General features: G+C 47.9%; 1 protein-coding gene across 3 annotated transcripts in view; it reads right to left on the bottom strand.

Moving 5' to 3' along the window:
• Positions 1-2,502: 2,502 nt before the first annotated feature.
• Positions 2,503-20,528, bottom strand: part of LOC102936391 (butyrophilin subfamily 3 member A3) — a 34,177-nt gene continuing 16,151 nt past the window's right edge. For 2 of the 3 annotated variants that reach the window (XM_043528815.1, XM_043528814.1), the window contains 4 exons: positions 17,149-17,253; positions 9,560-9,580; positions 7,749-7,775; positions 2,503-4,024 (listed from right to left, as the gene is read on the bottom strand). In XM_043528815.1, the coding sequence (XP_043384750.1) occupies positions 3,504-4,024; positions 7,749-7,775; positions 9,560-9,580; positions 17,149-17,253 (674 nt within the window). In that variant the 3' untranslated portion in view covers positions 2,503-3,503. The remainder of the gene's footprint in view (positions 4,025-7,748; positions 7,776-9,559; positions 9,581-17,148; positions 17,254-20,528) is intronic. The other variant, XM_037915211.2, reaches the window with a different exon arrangement.

Genomic DNA, 20,528 nt, shown 5'->3' with positions numbered 1-20,528 from the left:
TCGCCTCTTTCCCCCGACACGACCCCTGCTAACCAGTCCCCAGACGATGCTATTGAGGGCTGGACCCTAGTCCAGGGGAAGCGAGGCAAACGGAAGGCTCGAGCTCCGCTTTACCCATCTGATGTGGAGGCCCCTCGGAAGACCAGGAAGGAGGGCACGGACACTGAGCCTTCCGCTCTGCCCACGAGTGAGATCCATCCGCTGGTGTTGGGTGGGAAAGACACAATAACACTGGAAGGTAGGGTCTCTCCTCCACGGGAGACCCTCCCCTCCGAGACCCCTGGGGAAGTCCCTTCTGCCTGGACATCACCCGAAATCCCCGTGAACCCCGAGGCGACTGTCGAAGCGGGCGCCAGAGGGGAGACCCCCAGAGTGGCGGAAGGCGACCTCTCCTCCATGTATGAGGAGATCGAGGCCCTAGGTCTGACCCCGGTCACCCAGAGAGAGGATGACTTTCTGCCGGCTGGCCTCGATCTGGGCAACCTCACTCCAGTCCCCCTTTCCCCATGCTCCCTCCCCCTAACCACCTTCCCGGGCGGGGACCCTACAGAAGGTAGTCCACCACCTGATGCCATGGCTGCCAAATCCACCACAGAGCCTGCGCCTGGCATCACTGGGAGCCCCCTCCCCACCCCCTTAACCCTCGAATCTGTTCGGGAGGTGCCACCTCTCAGCTGCTTGCCTCCCGAAGCCCAGAGCCTCGCCTCTGCCCCCACCCCTGTCCTTGCCCAATCCACCTCCTCCTGCAATGCTATAACCCTGGGGTTATTTCTTTCCCTTTTTTTGCGGATCCCCCCTAAGGAGCAGCCTTTGCATTTTCCTGCCGTGACCCATTAGGAGCTGCAATTTTCCCTCCGCCATCCCCTTCTACCCCAAGGCTTGAGACGGACCTAATAACTTTGGCCTGTCAGACGCCCCGTCGGTGGTCCGCACCCTGTTTGCCCGCCTCAGCGGATGACGAGGCTGCACCAAGAGCCCCACCAGGGAATAACCGAGAAATCGCAACCCCACCCCCCCATGAGCTGCGAAAAGCATTGCGGGAGTTTTTAGAAGATGCCCGTGGCTCCCGCAACAAGGTACAGCTAGCTCTCCAGCGATGTGGGGACTTTGACCAAATCCTCCAAGCCACAAGGGCCCTCATAAGGGAGGGTAGAGGGACAGGAAGGCAAGGTGCTGCGACCTACGGGAGGGTCTGCAGCTTCCGTGATAAATTACTCACTTACAGGATGGGTCACGGATTGTTGTGCGACCCGCTGGGGGCGGCGAACACCCCCGCCAACAAGGAACCCCCACCCCCGCAGCCCTCTGCATGGCGCCTCTCATTATCGCAACTTTGAACACCAGGGGCTGTAGAATGGCTCTCCGCAGGTCCCAGGTGCTCTCTTTCCTTCAGGAGAGGGGGTACTCTGTGGTTTTCCTGCAAGAGACACATATGGATCTGACCACCGAGGACAGCTGGGGGCTGGAGTGGGGGGACGGGGTCTACTTTAGCCATTTCACGGTTTGACAAGCTGGAGTGGAGACCCTGTTCTCCCCCGACCTATGGCCCGAGGTGCTAGGGGTCACTGAGGCTGTGCCAGGCCACCTGCTGCATCTCCGGGTCCATATGGAGGGGCTCGTGATCAACCTCTTTAACATCTATACCCTGACAACGAGCCCGAAGCGGCCGCAATTCTATCAGCGGGTGTCCGCCTTCCTCAGCACCCTAGATTCTCACGAGTGCCTAGTCCTGGGAGGAGACTTTAACACCACCCTCGAGGAGCAGGACCGCTCAGGGGCCGAGCTGAGCCCGGCCACCGCGAACATTCTCCGAGAAATAGTCAAACATCACTCCCTAGTGGACGTCTGGTGTGACCACCACCCGGATGACACTTCCACGTTCATCTTTGTCCGGGTGGAGGCCTATCGGTCACACCACTCCCGGTTGGACCGTATTTATTTATTACGTTTCCATCTTTCACGAGCCCACTCCTCCAACATTCGGCCCCATTTTCCGACCATCATCTAGCCACTATAACAGCCTCCCTCCATGCAGAGAGGCCGGGGCCGGCCTATTGGCATTTTAACAACAGCCTGGTGGAGGATGAGGGTTTCGTGACATCTTTCCGGGAGTTCTGGCTGGCCTGGCGAGAGCAGCGGCGTGCCTTTCCCTCGGCGCAGCGATGGTGGGATCTAGGGAAGTTGCGTGCCAAGCTCTTCTTTCGTGACTACACCCGGGGCAGTGACCTTCATGATCAGTCGATATCCTGATCTGCCCCTGCATATTATTTCCCTGGATCGGGGTCTCTTGGGCCACTACACACGCCTCTCGTTGGTGCCAAGGCTTTAAGAGGTTAATGTGATAAATTTGTTCTTGTTTCCAGGGTCCTGGTTGCCGCACCTTGTAGGTTACTTCCCCCATGGGTTCAACCATAGGCCCCTGCCATTGGGCCAAAAGCTTGCTTTCTGACGTGGGTACCAACACCATCACCTGATGCCCTGGTTGGAACTGTCGGACTTGCATTTGGAGACCTTAACAGTGAGGATGGCTTCTCTCAGCCTCTGTAGTACAATTCCCACAACATGGTTTACGTGGCCTTGCCAGGAGATACTGAAAATAACCAAGCCATCTATATAGGCTCTGGCAAATGTTTGTGTCTATATAGGATCTACAGCACCTCATTGACAAGCCATTGAGAGGTAGCCCCTGAATTTATTAATCCAAAAGGCATAACCCTAAACTCACTGTTACGTTCCCCTTGTGTTATCTGGACCGGTGATCTGCTAGATCACTCTAATCCTTGACTCTGGAAGCCAGCCTTACCCTGCTCTGCTGTGAGAACCCCCACATTACTATAACAACAATTACTATAACATTACTGTAACAACAATGCTGAGTGCATCATGAGCCTTCCGAAGACACCTGACATGACAAACTTTGCATTAGATACCACACAATCATATTATAAGGATGAACATGGAGGTGTAGGGTGTTCCCCTGAGGTACAGAGTGTCACACTCATATAGTCAAGATTCATGTTCCAATTGGAGCTGGGTAGAACATGCAATAGCAGGAGGATAACACAGAGGGCCCCCGAAACGGAGCACACCACAGACTGATCCTGGTCATGAAACATGCATAATACCAAATTGCTGCTAACAGAGGACTGGAGTGGTGAACACACTAAGCCTGAACAGCCTTAACCATCTACTGGATGCCTCTGTACCTAAGGCACTGGCAACCTTTCCTTTCTTCCAGCCCAAGTAAAATCTCCCTGAGAGCCTAGAAGGACACACTAAGTGCTAGAGAAAATAGCCCTTCAGTGCTTGCATTGAGTCTGGATGCACCTGCTGACATACTGAGTAACTTCAGGAGCTTGGGGTGCAACAGCACTGAGCAGCCTATTAATTACACCTGATTTTGACAGTGCAGAGACAATTGGGTCTCCAGAGTCAGAGAGACTGGGATGTCTGTGGCCTCATTTAATGGGTCTAATGGCTGATCCCCACCCCATCATCCCAAGTCAGGAGCACAGTCTGAGCTCAGATTCAGTACCCCACAGCCAAAGTAAAGGAAAGACTCTCTCCCGGTTGAAAGAGGCTGTTGGGAAAGTGAAGATCGGGGCCTCCTTATCAGCATCAAAAACTGTCACCTGCCCCCGTTCATAGTCCAGATAAATCCCAAGCTTCCTGAGGACCTCACTCAAAGGCAAGCAGGTCCTAGGAGAAGTCAGAGCCCGATAATGACCACTCCATTCATAGTCCACAGCCCAGATCCCCTCCTCAGGATTACGCTTGATCCATCCCTTCCTCTTTACAGACTCTCTGGCGACCCCCACAGCCCAGCCTCTCCCATCCCCCACCTCCACCTCCCAGTAATGGCTTCCGGAGGTGAATCCCTCGTGGCCCAGCACACAGGCCCTAGAGTCAAATCTCTCAGGATTGTTGGGCAGATCCTGTCGTGTGTCTCCCCATCTCACACGTTTCCAATCCTCAGACAGGATGAGTTGGGGATGAGCCGTGTCTGGATCCACAATCACATTCTCTGAGGAGAGAGACAAAAAATTCAGATTGTTAGAGGCAGAGCTCATCCCTGGGAAGGGTTTGATCATGTCAGTGACAGAATCTTCCCCAGCTGGAGAGTGAATCAGTGAATCTCCTTCTTCCAGGATTTACCCGGCTCTGAGACCTCAGCACAGTTCTGGGGAGAGTATGGTCTTTTAACCAGTTTTTCACTCACCTTGTAGTAATTTCACTTAGATCATTTCCCTAGTTTGCTTATGAGAATGTCATGTGGGACTGTGTCAAAAGCCTTACTAAAATCAAGATATATTACATCTACTGCTTCCCCCCTTCCCACTCGCCCAGTAATTCTGTCAACAAAAGAAGTTAGTTGGTTTGGCATGATTTGTTCTTAACAAATTCATGTTGACTATTACTTATCACCCTCTTATCCTCTAGGTTCTTACAAACTGATTGTTTAATAATTCATTCCAGTATCTTTGTTGGATCATATTAAAGAAGTTCTGTATTAAAATCACAAATGAGTTTGATTCCCCATAGTTTAAATTCCAGGGTATTACTAATTAAGAGGTCTCTTGGTTTTTGGTACTGTTTCTCTCCCTCTATGTGTGAAACTTGCAAGCTGCTAATTGTGTTAGTACATTCTAAGACAGAGTCTGTTCTCAAAGCAATTCTTTGTAACAACAACCACTCACACAGAGAGAGACTCAAAGCAATACTCTGTAACAACGGAAACAGCACCCAGAGATTCCCTGCCCTTTTGTTGTATTCATCTCACTTTGTTAACAATGTTTGTGATTAAAATAGAGATAGAGGATGTATGTGGATGGATGGATGTGGACGGATGCTTGGTGTGGATAATAACTGAATGATCAGGGAGGTGCCAGCCTAAGAAGTGTCCTAAGCAGTGTCCATCGGCTGAAGAAGGCGTCAAGTGGAACTAACCAGAGGACCCCCAGAGGGCAGACTGGAATCCACCCAACAGCCTCAAGAATGGGAGAACCAAAGAACAAGATAACATCTGGCAGCACGGAGTCGTCAGGAATGTGCCATCTGCTGATTGATTCAGCAACAGCATGATGAAGCAATTGCCATAGACTGGCTTAGGAAGAAATTCCTATAAAAATGGACTCTAGAAAGTGAGAACTTTGGGGTCTGATTCTGCAAACCAACTTCCAGGAGCATCAGATGTGCATCTGACAAGGCCCTGCTCCCTCCTCATGTCCAGGACACCTGGCCAGTGGCTTGGCATGAGCAACTCTAAGGCTGGTAACTATGATAACAACCTTGCAGAACCTGTGTGTGTGTGTGTGTGTGTATGTGTGAGTGTGTGAATAAATATGAGATTGAATGGAATGTTATAGCTGTAACTAACTGCTTACTATGATTCTTTCTATATTCACAATAAATGTGGTATTTTGCCTTTTTCCCTTTAATAAGATCCTGCTGGTTTTTATTTTATTGGTATAACATCTTTCCAGGTATCAAAGTTAGGTTGAGTGGTCTACGATTCCCTGGGTCCTCTTTGTTCCCCTTTTTAAAGACAGATGCTATATTCATCCTTCTCCAGTCCTCTGAGTCATCACCCATTCTCCATGAGTTCTCAAAGATAATCACTAGTGGTTCTGAGATTGCTTCAGCTAGTTCCTTAAGTACCCTAAGATGAATTTCATCAGACCATGCAGACTTGAATACATATGTTATCTAAATGCTCTTTAATGTGTTCTTTCTCTATTTTGGCTTGTGTTCCTTCCTATTAATTGTGTTAAGTATCTGGTCACAATTAAACTTTTTAGTGAAGACTGAAGCAAAAAAGCATTAAACACCTCAGTCAAGAAGAAGAAGAAGAAGAAGAAGAAGAAGAAAGTTATGATGAATGAGCTGAGTGCTGCAGGGACAGAGAGAAAAAGCTTGCACTTCAGGGACCTATGTTGAGCCTGGGTCCTGTATACAGGAATGGCAACCTTGACTGACTGCATTAGGAGCCACCGAAGGAGGAGACAAGGATGGCTAGTAGCTTTTAGGAAGACACCTAGGCACTTAACCTGAATGTAGATGCTGAAGTCCCATTTTTAGTGCCACCACAATCCACAAAACTCCTGCTTGTCTGCTGCCTAACCCTGTAGCTGCCTAAACTTATTCCGCACCTATATTCCTACCTCTGGGTATGCACACTGCTGCCTATCTCTAGGTGTCCAGATACTTATCTCCCACATAAGCCCCATTGCACTCCATGCAACAGGGGAAGATAGGCAGAGAAATGTCTGTCTCATCTGTGGGGCACAATCAGGTAAGTGTGCTGAGAGGCTGCCTAACTTCACACAAAGCAGCCCGTGGGTAAGGAAAGGGAAGGTGTTTCCTTACAGCCTTTGGCCCAGTGATTAGGTACTCACATGGGATGTGGGAGAGCTCTGGTTTAAGTCCCACTTCTACCTGATGAGGAAAAAGGATTTGAATAGGAATCTCCCACCTCCCAGGTGAGTGCCCCAACCATTGAAATATGGGACATTCTGATAGGGTGGGACTCACTCTTATTGAACGCATACAACTATAATTTAACAACTGAATAATTAAATATTAACTGGGCCAGGGGAGGAGTGAAACACACTCTGTAGTTCAGTGGTTAGGGCACTCACCTGAGAGATGGGAAACACCTGTTCAGATCCCTTCTCCTCATCAGGCAGAGGGTGGACTTGACCAGGGGTCTCCCATACCCCTAACCATGGGGCTAAAACCTCCTACCTCTGGCCATTTGGTGTGGGGCTACGCAGACACCTAACTCCGTCTCACAAGAAGTGGTTTAGGCAACTAGCCACCTGACTGCAGGAGAGGAACTTCAGGCTGTGGATCACAAGCAGAGATAGGCACCTCCATGCAGCTGGGACTGGTGCCCATCTCTCCCCATTCATTGTGTAGGAAGCCTCGGCACCTAACTCAGGCTTTGTGGATTGCAGTGTTCCTGAAAGTTGGGCATTGTGAGGCTAAGACAATGCCTAAGTCCCTTTGTGGCTCTTGGCCCCACTGGTGAAACTGCAGCCAAATGGGTGCAGAAAAAGTGTTATAAAAGTTTTCTCCCTTCCCCCATGTCTTGTCTCCTTATCCTCTGCAATAATGGCCTCCAGTTTGGGAAGCAATGGATTATGAAAAGTAGCAGTTACTCCTCTCCATTCACCCAGCTGTCGTTCTTCACTGGGCTCTGGGTCCCTCTTTAACATCTAGAACCAGAGTTCTTGTCACTATTTATATTTTATCCCCCCCATGCCCTATTTTCTCTTTTACTACTCTATGAAGATTTAGGTACTAGACTCAGAATTCAATCTACTTCTCTCTCACAGACCATGGCTCCGTTCCAAATGAGCTCTCTCCCATGCACCAAGGGCTGAAAAAGAGTTAGAAAAAAACAGCAACAACATGCAGTTGTTTGGTTGGCAGAAGCAAACATAGCCTTGGCTCTGTAGTATGGGCTAGAGAGATGCGCCTGCCACTGGCTCCATAGAGTACTCCAAGATGGCATTGTAGTGGGTGGTGCACATGCAAGCAGAGGGCAGAATGGAGGAATAGTTGTTATGACATTTAGACATACTGGGCTATAATTAAACACCTCAGTGTTCTGTGAAATACAGATTGAGAGTGAGATCCTCCCTGATCCATCAAACCCTGCTCCCTTCACATGTTCAAGGAAAAGGAGGCACATTTCCTCCTGGATGATGGGATTTGGACAATGGTAATATGTGATCTTGAATTACCTGAGTGAGCGAGGACTCTTCTCCATCCTAAAAGAAGCCACATAATAAGAGATGAGAAACTGACTGAACAAATACTATATAAATAGGATTCAATATTGTACAAAACGATCGATTGGAGGAAAATTTAGTTCTTAATCCTAGTAAACATTTACCACAATATAAACAGCAGAGCTGATCTAAAAATGGAATTTACATCATGAGGGAAGTTCTGATATATTTACATTTGTTTTTGTCCTGAATCAGGGCGAAACGTTGAGATATCAAAACTTCTTGCAGAACAAATATTTTGAAATTCCTGAATCAAAATGAAATGTTTGACCCTAAAATGAAACATGTAGTTTTGGTTTGCTTTGACATTAATCTGGGTCTGCATGACATACTATGCTGGTTCATGGGAGATGTTGCTAAGGTGACTCATGCCTACAGGCTTCACCAAAGGAGAGACTGTTAGGAGTGTTAGTGATGATAATGTAGGATTCAGGCCTGTATATTTGCCTGAGATAGAATTTTGGGTCTTGTTTGCCCATTTAACTTTTGATATTTGTATATCCTTACTAATATGTGTGAACAAAGAACAAAGACACTGTGTGCTGCATCTGCCCACAAGCAGACGGGAGGAAAAGAGATAAGAGATAGAGCTAAAGTGTTGCTGGGTATGGTGGAATGTAATATACAAGCATACACTTGAAGGACAGTCCTGCCTCAACTCCTCTCCCAAGATGAGGTCAAGCAACCAGTCAGGAGGGGCGAGGGTGATGGGGGGTAGGGGGGAAGGTGTAAGAAACACTAAAAACCAAAGAAATGCCTGTCCATGACCAAAACACAACATCGCTCCTTACCCCTCCCATGGGATACAAAAGAGGTGGTACTGAAGCCCCCAGACCCAAGACCCTTCAAAAAGGTACATGACCATAAATGGTAAGGGGTGGGACCAAGGGTGAGCACTACAGGTATAATTATGCCTGCTAAGGAAGGGGAAACTGGGACACTGGGAAAAAAGGCTCTGCAAGCTTCAGAGCTATGGATATGCTTGCCTGATTAACCCCAATAAACGTTGCATTGCCTGCACTTCAGACTTCTGGTCTTCTGCTTTCATCTGTGTGACAAAAACCAGGGGAAGGGCAAAGGGAAACCCTTAACAGAGACCAAAGTGCATCACAGGTGATGCAGTCTAGCCCAACTACAACTTCCAGTGGGTATCATGATGGCTCAGGTGGACATAGGTTAATGTTGACCCAACCCAAAACAAAACATTTCAGTTTGATTTTCCATTAGACAAATCTTTAAATATGGGCACAATTGACATATTCCTGTGGAATTTTCAGGTTTTTTTCTGAACCCAATCAGCTCCAATATATTATCAGTCATTCTCTCTCAGAGGGTACATATTTAAACTGGCTTCATTATACAAATTCTCATTAACCGTATGTATACATGTTAATAAATTATAACCAGTTTCCCTGTTGATGCAGTAAAATTATATTGCAAAACTTTTACTTAAGGCTAGATCCCAGTCCATTTGTAGTCACAGGGAATAACATTATATCCTTCATGTCACATGTTGCACCTCAGACCTTTATTACATTACATTGTTGGTACTAAAGCTGAGGCTAACTAGGCATTTCTATTCAAAGAATGTAAGAGTTTTAAAAATTATTCTTGGTGTGAAATTTCTCATGCTTAATATTAACCCACATCAGAAAAATAATTAAACTAAACAACAAAACTCCAAACTATCAAATAAACACACTTATGAGGATACAAATTTGTGCAAAATATACTATTGTAGGGGGAGAGAGTATGAGACTTACTAAGTTCTGCTGCAAGTTTCTCTGAAAAAGAAACAGAAATAAATATGCATCATTATTAATTATTTTATTCTAAATTCCCCCTCTCCAGTTAAAGGACTGTGAATTTATCTGTAGCGCTCCACACTATTAAAGTTCTACCTAGGGTTAGCACTGGAGTTTACTGGCAGAGTGGCCACAGAGGGACATCAGTACCTTAGAGCAGCATTTTTTAAACTTCGGGTCATGACCCAGTACTGGGTTGCAGTATGTCAGGCACTGGGTCGCTCTGGTCAGCTCCACCAATCGGGACATTAAAAGTCTCATTGGCGGTGCTGCCTAGCTAAGGCAGGCTAGTCCCTACCTGTTTTGACAATGCACTGTGCCCCAGAAGCGGCCAGCAGCAGGTCTGGCTTCTAGGCAGGGGGGCCACGGGGCTCCGTGCACTGCCACTACCCCGAGCTCCTGATCTGCACTCCCATTGGCCGGTTGCCGGCCAATGGGAACTGGGGCGGGGAGGGGGGGCGGTGCTTGCAGGTGAGAGTCACGAGAAGTCTCTTGTGCGCTTCTGCCTAGGAGCTAGACCTGCTGCTGGCCACTTCCAGCTGCCTCTGTACCCCAGCTGAGCTGCTGACTGGGAGCCGCTGGAGGTAAGTCCACACCCCAAGTCTGCGCCCCAATCCCCTGCCCCAGCCCTGAGCCCCCCCAAACCCAGAACCCCTTCCTGCACCCCAAACCCCTCATCCCCAGCCCCACCCCTGAGCCTGTACCCCCAGCTCAGAGCCCTGACCCCCTATCACACCCCAACCCCCTGCCCCAGCCCAGAGGCCCCTCCCACACCCTGAACCCCTCATTCCCGGCCCCACCCCGCAGCCTTCACACCCACACCCCAACCTTCTGCCCCAGCCCTGAGCCCCTCCCACACCCAAAACCCCTCATCCCCAGCTCTGTTGGGTCGCAGGCATCAACAATTTTCTTCAACTAGGTCACCAGAAAAAAACTTTGAAAACCACTGCCCTAGACACACAGCAGAAAGGGTCTCCGTGGTAACCTCCCATAGGCTAGTTCGAAAGGCTGCATGGGATAGTATGGGGGGAAGGGTGGGGGCAAACGTCCACCTGTATGCCAATCCAGTGGAACCAGTACCTTCCAGAACTAAGGCACAGCTACAGCGGTTAGAATTCCAGAACACCGGCGTGTGTTTGGGGAGGAGATGGAACTCTTCTGCACAACAGTCTCACAACCTGGAGCTCCCCTGGATTTCATCTCCCCTCCTACAATGAGTGTCATGGGGTTTCAGGGACTTAAAATGGAATCTGGACTGCCTCTTAACTATGGAGTGAATGGTACCCATGGCATTTACATGGCCTCCATCACCATGGCATCTGTGCACCTTACAACACCCCTGGTGAGGTACTAACATCTCCATTTTACAGATGGGGAACTGAGGCACAGGGTGACTAAGGCCCAGATCCACAAAAGGACTTAGTACTGAACTCCCAATGTAAATGCCTAAAGCCAAACTTCAGGCACCACTGAGATCCTCTAAACCCCTGCTAAACTGAAGCCTAACCCTGGAGGCACCTAAAATGCTTTGGTGCCTAAATTCACCATTCAAGTCCCCAAAGTGCCTCACTGCAATGTAAGCCTGGGCTCAGATGTGAGGCCAAACCCCATTTCCATCTACACACAAATCTCTCAGACTCAGCTCAGACCGAGGTCCTGGGACCTTGTGGGGGTGGAGGGCTCAAGACTGAGTCAAGCTGGGACCCAGAGTTTAACCCTATTGTTTTGCAAGTGTGGACTCAGGTCCTGGGAGTCTTCCAAGAGTACCTCAAGATCCCATGGGCCGACTTCCTTCGTCCTCTCTATCCCATGATTTGCCAGTTGATGAGCCCACAGCTGAACAGGGGATAGATTCCTCTCTAGGGAGCACAGGGGTACCACCAGTATCAAATTCTTTGTCTTAAATCACAGATCATGTAGTAAGAGACATAAAATTACTAGAAAATTCATGACAGGGAGGCGCTTCCAAGTATGATTATCATACCACGCCTTCTGTTTTGACAATCTAGTTTGTTCAGCATTTATTGTATTTCTCACCCCTTCAGTAAAGGTTCTTAGTATAGGTATGTCTTTGGGGTTTTGGCAAGGAAAGGGTGTATGTGGACCTTGTATGTTACTGGCCCACCCCCTGTGGAGTTGTGTTTCCTCTCCAGGGTTAAACCCATGCAAAGAATCCACCCCCCCTCCTGGGATTCTTTTGAGTTGCTCACCCCCGTTACTCAGTGTTTGATGCTTAGCTGTTGGGAGGGGTTTACCTGCCCGGAAAGTGGTTGTCTCCTCCCCTTTGTCAGATTGTTCATTAGCATATTCACTGACACCGGAATGCTTGGAAGAACACCCCCCCACCCCGCCTTAAAGGGACAGAGTTAGTTTTCACAAATACAACAGGAAAAATATTTTGCAATAGTGGGACCTGGATTGGGGTACCCTCAGTCACCCCTCTCTCTGATCCCCAGAGGTCAGCAGTATGGCTGCTCCCCTCAGGGAAGTCAGTTACACAGTTCCTCTTAAAACCTGAGCCACAGGTGAGGTGCCTGGGATTACAGATGCAGATCCAGCAAATTTCTCCTGGGCAAGCCTTCACCTGTAATTAGTGAGGAGACATTCCTGTTCCCCCCACATTTCTTTTTAACTTCTTTCCTGGGGCCCCCCTCTAGAAATGTGATGAACATATGAGCATGTCGGCATTTAACCTTTCCCTTGTTTTCTGACTGCCAGGATGCAAACACACCTTTGGAGACCCTGCTGTGTTTGCAGTGCAGACCGACCAGACACAGTCCTTTGCAATGCATGCTACTTCGTGGTCATGGGAGCACAGCCAGATTTCAGTTAATCTCTGGCGTGAGGCCAGCAGAACCGTGGGTTTTAGTAAGAGTACCAGGAATGACCATACCAGCAAATAGCAAAGAAGCAGGAAGCACTGGAAATAGATTGGACCAATGACTACTGTAGGGAGCAGATTAAGCAGCTGAAGACAGGGACCAGAACTGCACCTCAGCCAACTCTGTGATACAGTGCCTATTTTATGATGAGTTTGATGGGGTGATGGGTAGTGCGCCAAGTAATGAGCCAGCCGTGGTGCATAATGACCTGGTCAGCTGGGATGTTGCACTGCTGGCCTCAGAATCCAACATGGGGACTGATGGGAGCAACAGCAGTAGCCAAATGAAGTCAGTGACGTGACTCTGCTCCTGACATCAGTCCCAGAGGAGACTTTGCCATAGGAACAATTGCAGCAGATTCTGGAGCTGTACTCAAAGGAGCTTTTTGATGCTGTGTGCTGTAGTGTGGACACCAAAGCCCTGGATTAAAGCCCAGGTTAGAAAATTCTTAACCTAGGGTTGACAGTCAGTATAGATACTCAAGCCTGGGTTCTCTAACCCAGGGTATGCTGGTTTGAGTCCCACTAATCCTTGGTTTACGTTGTAGTGTGGACATACCCTACATTTCTTCCTCTTGGCAGGCACACTGCCACCTCAGAAGGCACTTGGATGTCTGTCTCATGCCTAAGCCCCAGCAGAATCCTCCAACCAAGTGAAGTTAGCATTCCCTGCCTATTTTACCTGTGTGACATTACACCCCATATTCTTCATAGTAATATTATTATGATATGAGTATGGCATAATTATGATGTATTTTGTGCAAGATAAGGCATGTGAGATATCATTGGAAAAGTTATGTTTTACTGAATATGATTATCATATTTGTATGCATGTATTATTTTTTATCTGAAGTTAGGAATATTGTCTATGCATCTATTACAAATGTGTTTACACCTGGGGAATGCCCACTAGACAGAATGCAATCAGTCTAGACTGCTGGCTGGAAAGGGCCACTAGGAAGAACAATAGGTCTTAGAAGATGCTAATCTCTCACCAGGGAGCCTTCCTGGGGATTCTGCAACAGCCTCTGAGTTATGGCTACAGGGTCATGTGATCAAGTCACCTGATACTGGACTCCATGATAATACTAATATTTTTCCACTGACTGAGGGTGGGAATCACACTGGAAGACACAGGATTCCCGCCATATGTAAAACCTATTTAAGGCAGGGGAGTGACATAATCATGGTTCGATCTTCACTGAATTCCCGCTCAAGATGACTGCTGTAAACATCTAAGAAACAAAGACTGGACTAGGGGAGAAGGACTGAGCCCAAGCTAGAAGGTTGTCTAGCCTGTGAATGGAATATCTGAAGTTTTAAGCTGCAGGCAAGTGCAGCTGACCTTCAAGTATCTCTGCAATCTGCCTAAAACAACATTTAGGGTGAGAATTTGCTACTTGTAACCAGTTTCTTTAGTATTTTAAGCTTAGATTTCATGTTTGTTTCATTTGCTAGGTAATCTGCTTTGATCTGTTTGCTATCCCTTATAATAACTTAAAATCTATCTTTTGTAGTTAATAAACTTGTTTTGTTTTGTCCAAAACCAGTGTGTGTGGAAATCATAACTTGGGGCAGAAAGCTGTGTATATCGCTCTCCACATTGAGGGAGGGGGCGAATTTCATGAGCTTACGCTGTATAGTTCTCTGTGCAGTTCAAGACAGTACAATTTTGGGTTTACTCTCTAGAGGGGGGTGTGCACTTGAGTGCTGGGCAATTCCTTTGCTAAGCCTTCCCATGCAGAGCCGATCCCAGCATTTGTGTGTATAGCTGCAGCTGGGTGTGTCCCTACCTGTATGTGTACTGGTAGAGTGCAGTCTGAAGCCTGGGGAAGGGTTTGACAGGCTGCATGGCAGTGCAGTGTAAAGGGAACCCAGGCTGGTGGGTCAAGCAGACTCAGTGGTACCCCAGTTCCAAGTGGCATCTCGTGGGATACCCGTCACAGCCTAATCCTGCTGGCCCCCTGAAAGCATGTCTAACTCCACACAGCGCAGCAGGACATGGGAACTGGGGTCCCTCCTAACTGTTAGCCTAGTGGCAAGGGCAGTTACCCAGGCTGCATAAAACCTCTGTTCAATTCCCTCCTCTGCCTGCCGTGGAAGAAAAAAATGTGTAGTCAGGTCCCCCCCCTCTCAGCTGAGCAGCTCAGCCTTTGGGCTATTCTGAGGTGAGTCTCTCTCCAATTGAAGCTGTTCTACTGTGTATAAATAATTAAATAAGCATTGGACTAGTTAGTGTGACAAGCGCTTAGGTAGGAAACTCCCAGGTCAAATCCCTTCTTTCTATCGGTCTAAGGGGGAAATTGAGCCAGGGTCTCTCACCTTGGATGACCATATTTCCCTATGCTGAATACAGGACACCTCGTAAAATTATTTGTATTCAAGTGAGTTCAAAGGCAATCAAGCAGAACTATGCAGTACAAATCTTCAAATTAACATCAAGTTGACTGAGCCCCTGTAAAAAGAATTACTGCATAGTTGGATTCTTTTTATTTACCTTCTTATCTTTAAGGCTTTAGGGTTCACATGGGGAGAGGTGACATACACACCCCTGCCTCCCCACAGACATACAGGGAGAGGTGAAACACACACACTCCTGTACACCTCTCACACAGGGGGGTGACCGACTGACCCTCCCCTCCCTGCTCAGTGCTCTCCACCATCCATTCCTGGCTGGGCCCCCGGGACAAAGCTGCCTCTCCTGATTCCTGGCGCCATGTCTTCCCGAGGCAACATGTGAAGGGGACATGCAGGATCACATGCCCCCTCACCCATTCCCAGATTTCTGCCAGGATTCACACCAGAATGTGGCCAGCAGCAGCCTTTTGGCACTGTGCGGGAGGGAAGGGACGGGAGCTGCTTCCAGCCGCAGGGGAAGGGTGGGAGAAGAGATAACCTGGCCCATGTCTGTGCAGAGCTTATCTCTTCCCACCCCCCCACCCCCCCCGCCGCCTGACTCCCCTATGGCTGGAAGCAGCTTGTCCATTCTTGCCCGCACAGTGTCAAAAGGAAGTTAACACCTCCAGGCTGATGCTGCCCACCCACATAGTCCAGCCACCTCCTGTGCCCCGACTACAGTGTGGGCAGGAAGGGATTAACCCTAAGGATGCATTGTGCACCAGGGTCCAGGGAACTTGACTGCAGGGGCTTCAGTGACCCTGACCAGAGAGGTGGCTCAGCAGGGGAGGGTGCCTAGGGGATGGAGCAGCCCCACACTCTCTGGAGGCAGGGGCAGGACCCAGGGTGGGGGGGTGAAGAGGGCGCTAAACCCTTGCCTGGGGGGCTGCTGTGGAGCCTGCAGAGTTGGGGCATGAACAGGCTGAAAATCGCTTCCCCCCCCTCACCACTCCAGAGCTTAGCTGAGGGGCAGAGAGGCTTCCCCATGCCAGTGCTGTGTGGGGCTTTCGCACATACAGAGCTTGGCTCCTCCTGGCCAGCGCCCCGGGCTCGAGGGTCTTGGGCTTTCCCAGGGCGCTGGCCAAGCCAGAGGCAGTGGGGGAAGGGAGGAGCCTGCTGGCCAGGCTGTTGGTGAGCTGAGCGCTCCAACCAGGGGCTGGTTCTCCGCACAGTGCTGGGAGCAGGATAATGCTCTGCTGGGGGGGGGGGGGGATATGAAGGAACAGTGGGTCTGGGGTGGGGGGGGTGAAGGGGCAAAGCAGGGGGAGCATGTAAAGGGCTGATGGGTGGGCAGCAGAGGCAACATATAACCGGCCGCCTCCTGGTGCCTGCTCACACTCACCAGCCACCACAGCTCGCAGCGCAGTCAGTGCTGGCCGGAAACAGGACTGGGGGCAGGGCGCTGCTGTCCGAGAGCCGGCACGCAGCGGGGGCTGAGCTGACAGGCCAGCAGGGGGAGCGGCCGGCCCTGTGCACTGCAGCTTTGCCCTGCCACCAGCCTTGCACACCTATCCCCATTGTCGGCCACTGGACCCCCCCACTCAGGCGGGCGGGCGGCTGGTGAGCAGGGATCCGCCAGCAGCAGGACCCGCCAGTACTGATGGGGAGGGAGACAGAAAATATGGGACAATTTGCCCGTTTCTAAGAAAAAGTCAGGACACCTGCAGGAGGGCTTAAATACGGAACTGTCCCTTTAAAAATGGGATGTCTGGTCACCCTAGCTGAGTGCCCTAGCCACCAGGCTGAAGGCTGTCAAAGAAACCGCCGGCACCATTTTATGTGGCTGCCATTCTTGCAAGAAACGTCCAGGCACCTGACTCCAGAAGCAGGTTCTGGGCTCAAGATACCAAACGGTGAGAGGTGCCTCCCTCCAACCCAGACTTCAGCACCTAACTCCCTGAGAAGGGCAGGGCTGAGGGCACAACCCTCTCCTCAGCATCTTGTATGGCTACCTTTGGTGACTCCCTGCCTAGTGGATCACATTTTTAGGCACCTATCTCTCCCCAGGTGCCTAAGCCAGGGCTTGTGGATTCCACTGGGTGGCTAGGCACCTACAAAGCCGGGTATTGCAACACTTAACTGCATTTGGGCATAAGTTACTTGCCCCAGGTCACAAGGGAGCCACTGGTGAAGCAAAGCACTGAATCCAGGTCTGACGAGCCCCAGCCCTGGGCCCTCACCTCTAGGCTCAATTTCCCTCTACTCTCATGTAATGATATTCAATTGTCTTGTTTTTAATTACACTGTGTTTTGTTGTTTTATGCTTTACCTTTCATTTTGAAGAGATAAACAACGAGGCCAATGCAAACAAATAAAACCACCAGGATCACACACAGAGCCACAATCCACAGGGAGACCTTTGGGAAGAAAACATCTGAAAAAAACAAAATCCCAGAACTTGCATTACTTGGCAATCTAGTTCCAAAGTCAAATGATTGTGTTACAAGGAAATACATCCAAAGCAGGGTTTCTGTCTGCACCCACAGAAGATCAGAAGAACATTAAAAAAATCAGTATGAAAAATATTTTCATGGGCAGTATTATTCTCATTGTTTGGATAAAGCACAATTCAGCTGCACATTTGAAAGGAAGTGTATACATCTAGTGCTTGGAACAAAGTATCTCACGAGTACATTTTTATTTATTTAATGTTACAAAATGTTCGAGCTAACCAAAGGAATTCCAGGAGACTTCTGCTTTCTGTCATGGTGGAGACAAGCAAATTTCAGGAAGCTAGCCCCTCCCTATCTGTGATAATCTGCATTTAGGACGGAAGAATCCCATGCACCGCTACAGGCTGGGGACTGACTGGCTAAGCAGCAGTTCTGCAGAAAAGGACCTGTGGATTACAGTGGATGAGAAGCTGGATGAGTCAGCAGCGTGCCCTTGTTGCCAAGAAGGCTAACTGTATATTGGGCTGCATTAGTAGGAGCATTGCCAGAAGATCGAGGGAAATGATTATTCCCCTCTATTCGGCACTGGTGAGGCCACATCTGGAGTATTGCATCCAGTTTTGGGCCCTCCACTACAGAAAGGATGTGGACAAATTGGAGAGAGTCCAGCAGAGGGCAACGAAAATGATCAGGGGGCTGGGGCATATGACTTATGAGGAGAGGCTGAGGGAACTGGGCTTGTTTAGTCTGCAGAAGAGAAGAATGAGGGGGGATTTGATAGCAGCCTTCAACCACCTGAAGTGGGGGGAGGGGGATCCAATGAGGATGAAGCTCGCCTGTTCTTAGTGGTGGCAGATGACAGAACAAGGAGTAATGGTCTCAAGTTGCAGTGGGGGAGGTCTAGGTTGGATATTAGGAAACACTATTTCACTAGGAGGGTGGTGAAGCACTGGAATGGGTTGCCTAGGGAAGTGGTGGAATCTCCATCCTTAGAGGTTTTTAAGGCCCGGCTTGACAAAGCCCTGGCTGGGATGATTTAGTTGATGTTGGTCTTGCTTTGAGCAGGGGGTTGGACTAGATGACCTCCTGAGGTCTCGTCCAACCCTAATCTTCTATGATTCTATCCATAAAACCATGTTTATTGCCCTTAAGAGTGCTTAAACAAATCTTTCTTTACTTTTCTATGTCAATTTCTTTTATGCTGTGTTTTGAAACCTGGATGTAAGCTTGGTAGTTGTGATTGGTGATTTGTTTGGAATGTTTGATAAGTGGTTTCATTGTAAAGACTGTGATTATTTTTGCTTGGTTTTGATCATGGTATCCCATAATGTATGTAAAAGAACCACTGCACATAAAACAGTGGGAGTCACAGGCCTGAATTTCCAGCAAGAGAAACACTTAGTAAGAGCTGGCCTACCATTGCTTGTTTATCTAAACTAAAGACTGTTAGTAATTTTAAAAATAAAATTACTTGGTCTCCAACAGTTTGAAATTATCCCTTTCTACCCAACAGTATTTCACATTCATACCTCGGTGATTAGCAATAGCATTAATACCTTTGCTGTGATGCCTACAAAAAACTTGACTGTTTTGGCAGTAGCCCTAACAACAATGATACTGGAAAAACAAAGACACAAACAAACAAACAAACAGGTTCATGGAAATTTTCAAAATTGTTTCAATTTCTCAGCGTTCAAAACAACATTTTTTTCACATTTTCCAAATGTTCATAACATATTTTTTTCACAAAATATTCACATTTTCATTCTTCACTTCTTTTCCTCCTTCTTTGACACTGAATATAATAAAATGATTAATTAACAGACTTTTTTGTTCCCTTCACTTTTTGCGTTTTCCACTTCAAGGGCTTGTTTCCAGGGAGCAGTAGTGTGGACTACAGGGATGTCTTTTCTAAAATACACTAACATGCTATGCAAGTTTGAAAATATATTACATTCAAAGTGCACTAGATAATTATCAGTGTGCACCAGCAGGGTCTGTATGGACCAATTAATGCCCAACACATTAATGCACTTTAGAAATCACACCCACATCGTGTGCATTGCTGCACCGTGGAGAGAAGCCCTTAGTTCTAAATATTTTTCCAACTTTCAAAAAGTTAGATTGGAAAATGTATACTACCAAGCCACTCTGCCTCCTTTTGCCACTGTGTAGCTTCTATCCCTTCAGTACCACTTGCATAGCTCTAGGAAACATGTGAATTTTCAATGTTTTTGGTTTATTAATGTAGTTGTATTTGTTACAGAGACATTTGAACTTGTTATGTATATTGAATAAATGCTTTGAGACGCCATTGTGCTAGGCACTGTGCACACACAGAAGCAGAATACAACCTAGATGGAGCTACTATAAGGTGGGTATATAACTGGTTGGAAAATCATTCCCAGAAAGTGGTTATCAGTGGTTTACAGTCATGCTGGAAGGGCATAATGAGTAGGGTCCTGCAGTGATCGGTTATGGGTCTGGTTCTGTTCAATATCTTCATCAATGATTTAGATAATGGTATAGAGAGTACATTTATAAAGTTTGTAGATGATACCAAGCTGGGAGGGGTTATAAGTGCTTTGGAGGATAGGATTAAAATTCAAAGTGATCTGGACAAACTGGAGAAATGGTCTAAAGGAAATAGGATGAAATTCAATAAGAACAAATGCAAAGTATTCCACGTAGGAAGGAACAATCAGCTGCACACATACAAAATGGGAAATGACTGCCTAGGAAGTAGTACTGCGGAAAGGGATCTGGGGATCATAGTAGATCACAAGCTAAATATGAGTCAACAGTGTAACGTAGTTGCAAAAAAAGCAAACATCATTCTGGGATGTATTAGTAGGAGTATTGTAAGCATGAGAAGTAATCCTTCCGCTCTACTCTGCACTGATTAGGCCTCAACTGGAGTATTGTGTCCAGTTCTGGGCGCCACATTTCAGGAAAGATGTGGACAAATTGGAGAAAGTCCAGAGAAGAGCAACAAAAATGATTAAAGGTCTAGAAAACATGACCTATGAGGGAAGATTGAAAAAATTGGGTTTGTTTAGTCTGGAGAAGAGAAGACTGAGAGGGGACATGATAACAGTTTTCAAGTACATAAAATGTTGTTACAAGGAGGAGGGAGAAAAATTGTTCTTCTTAACCTCTGAGGATAGAACAAGAAACAACGGGCTTAAACTGCAGTAAGGGCGGTTTAGGTTGGACATTAGGAAAAACTTCCTAACTGTTAAGGGTGGTTAAGCAC

Source organism: Chelonia mydas, chromosome 14 (assembly GCF_015237465.2).
Source record: "Chelonia mydas isolate rCheMyd1 chromosome 14, rCheMyd1.pri.v2, whole genome shotgun sequence".
Taxonomy (NCBI): domain Eukaryota; kingdom Metazoa; phylum Chordata; order Testudines; family Cheloniidae; genus Chelonia; species Chelonia mydas.
Note: the sequence above shows the minus strand (reverse complement) of the source record. Positions and strands in the feature narration are given on the sequence as shown.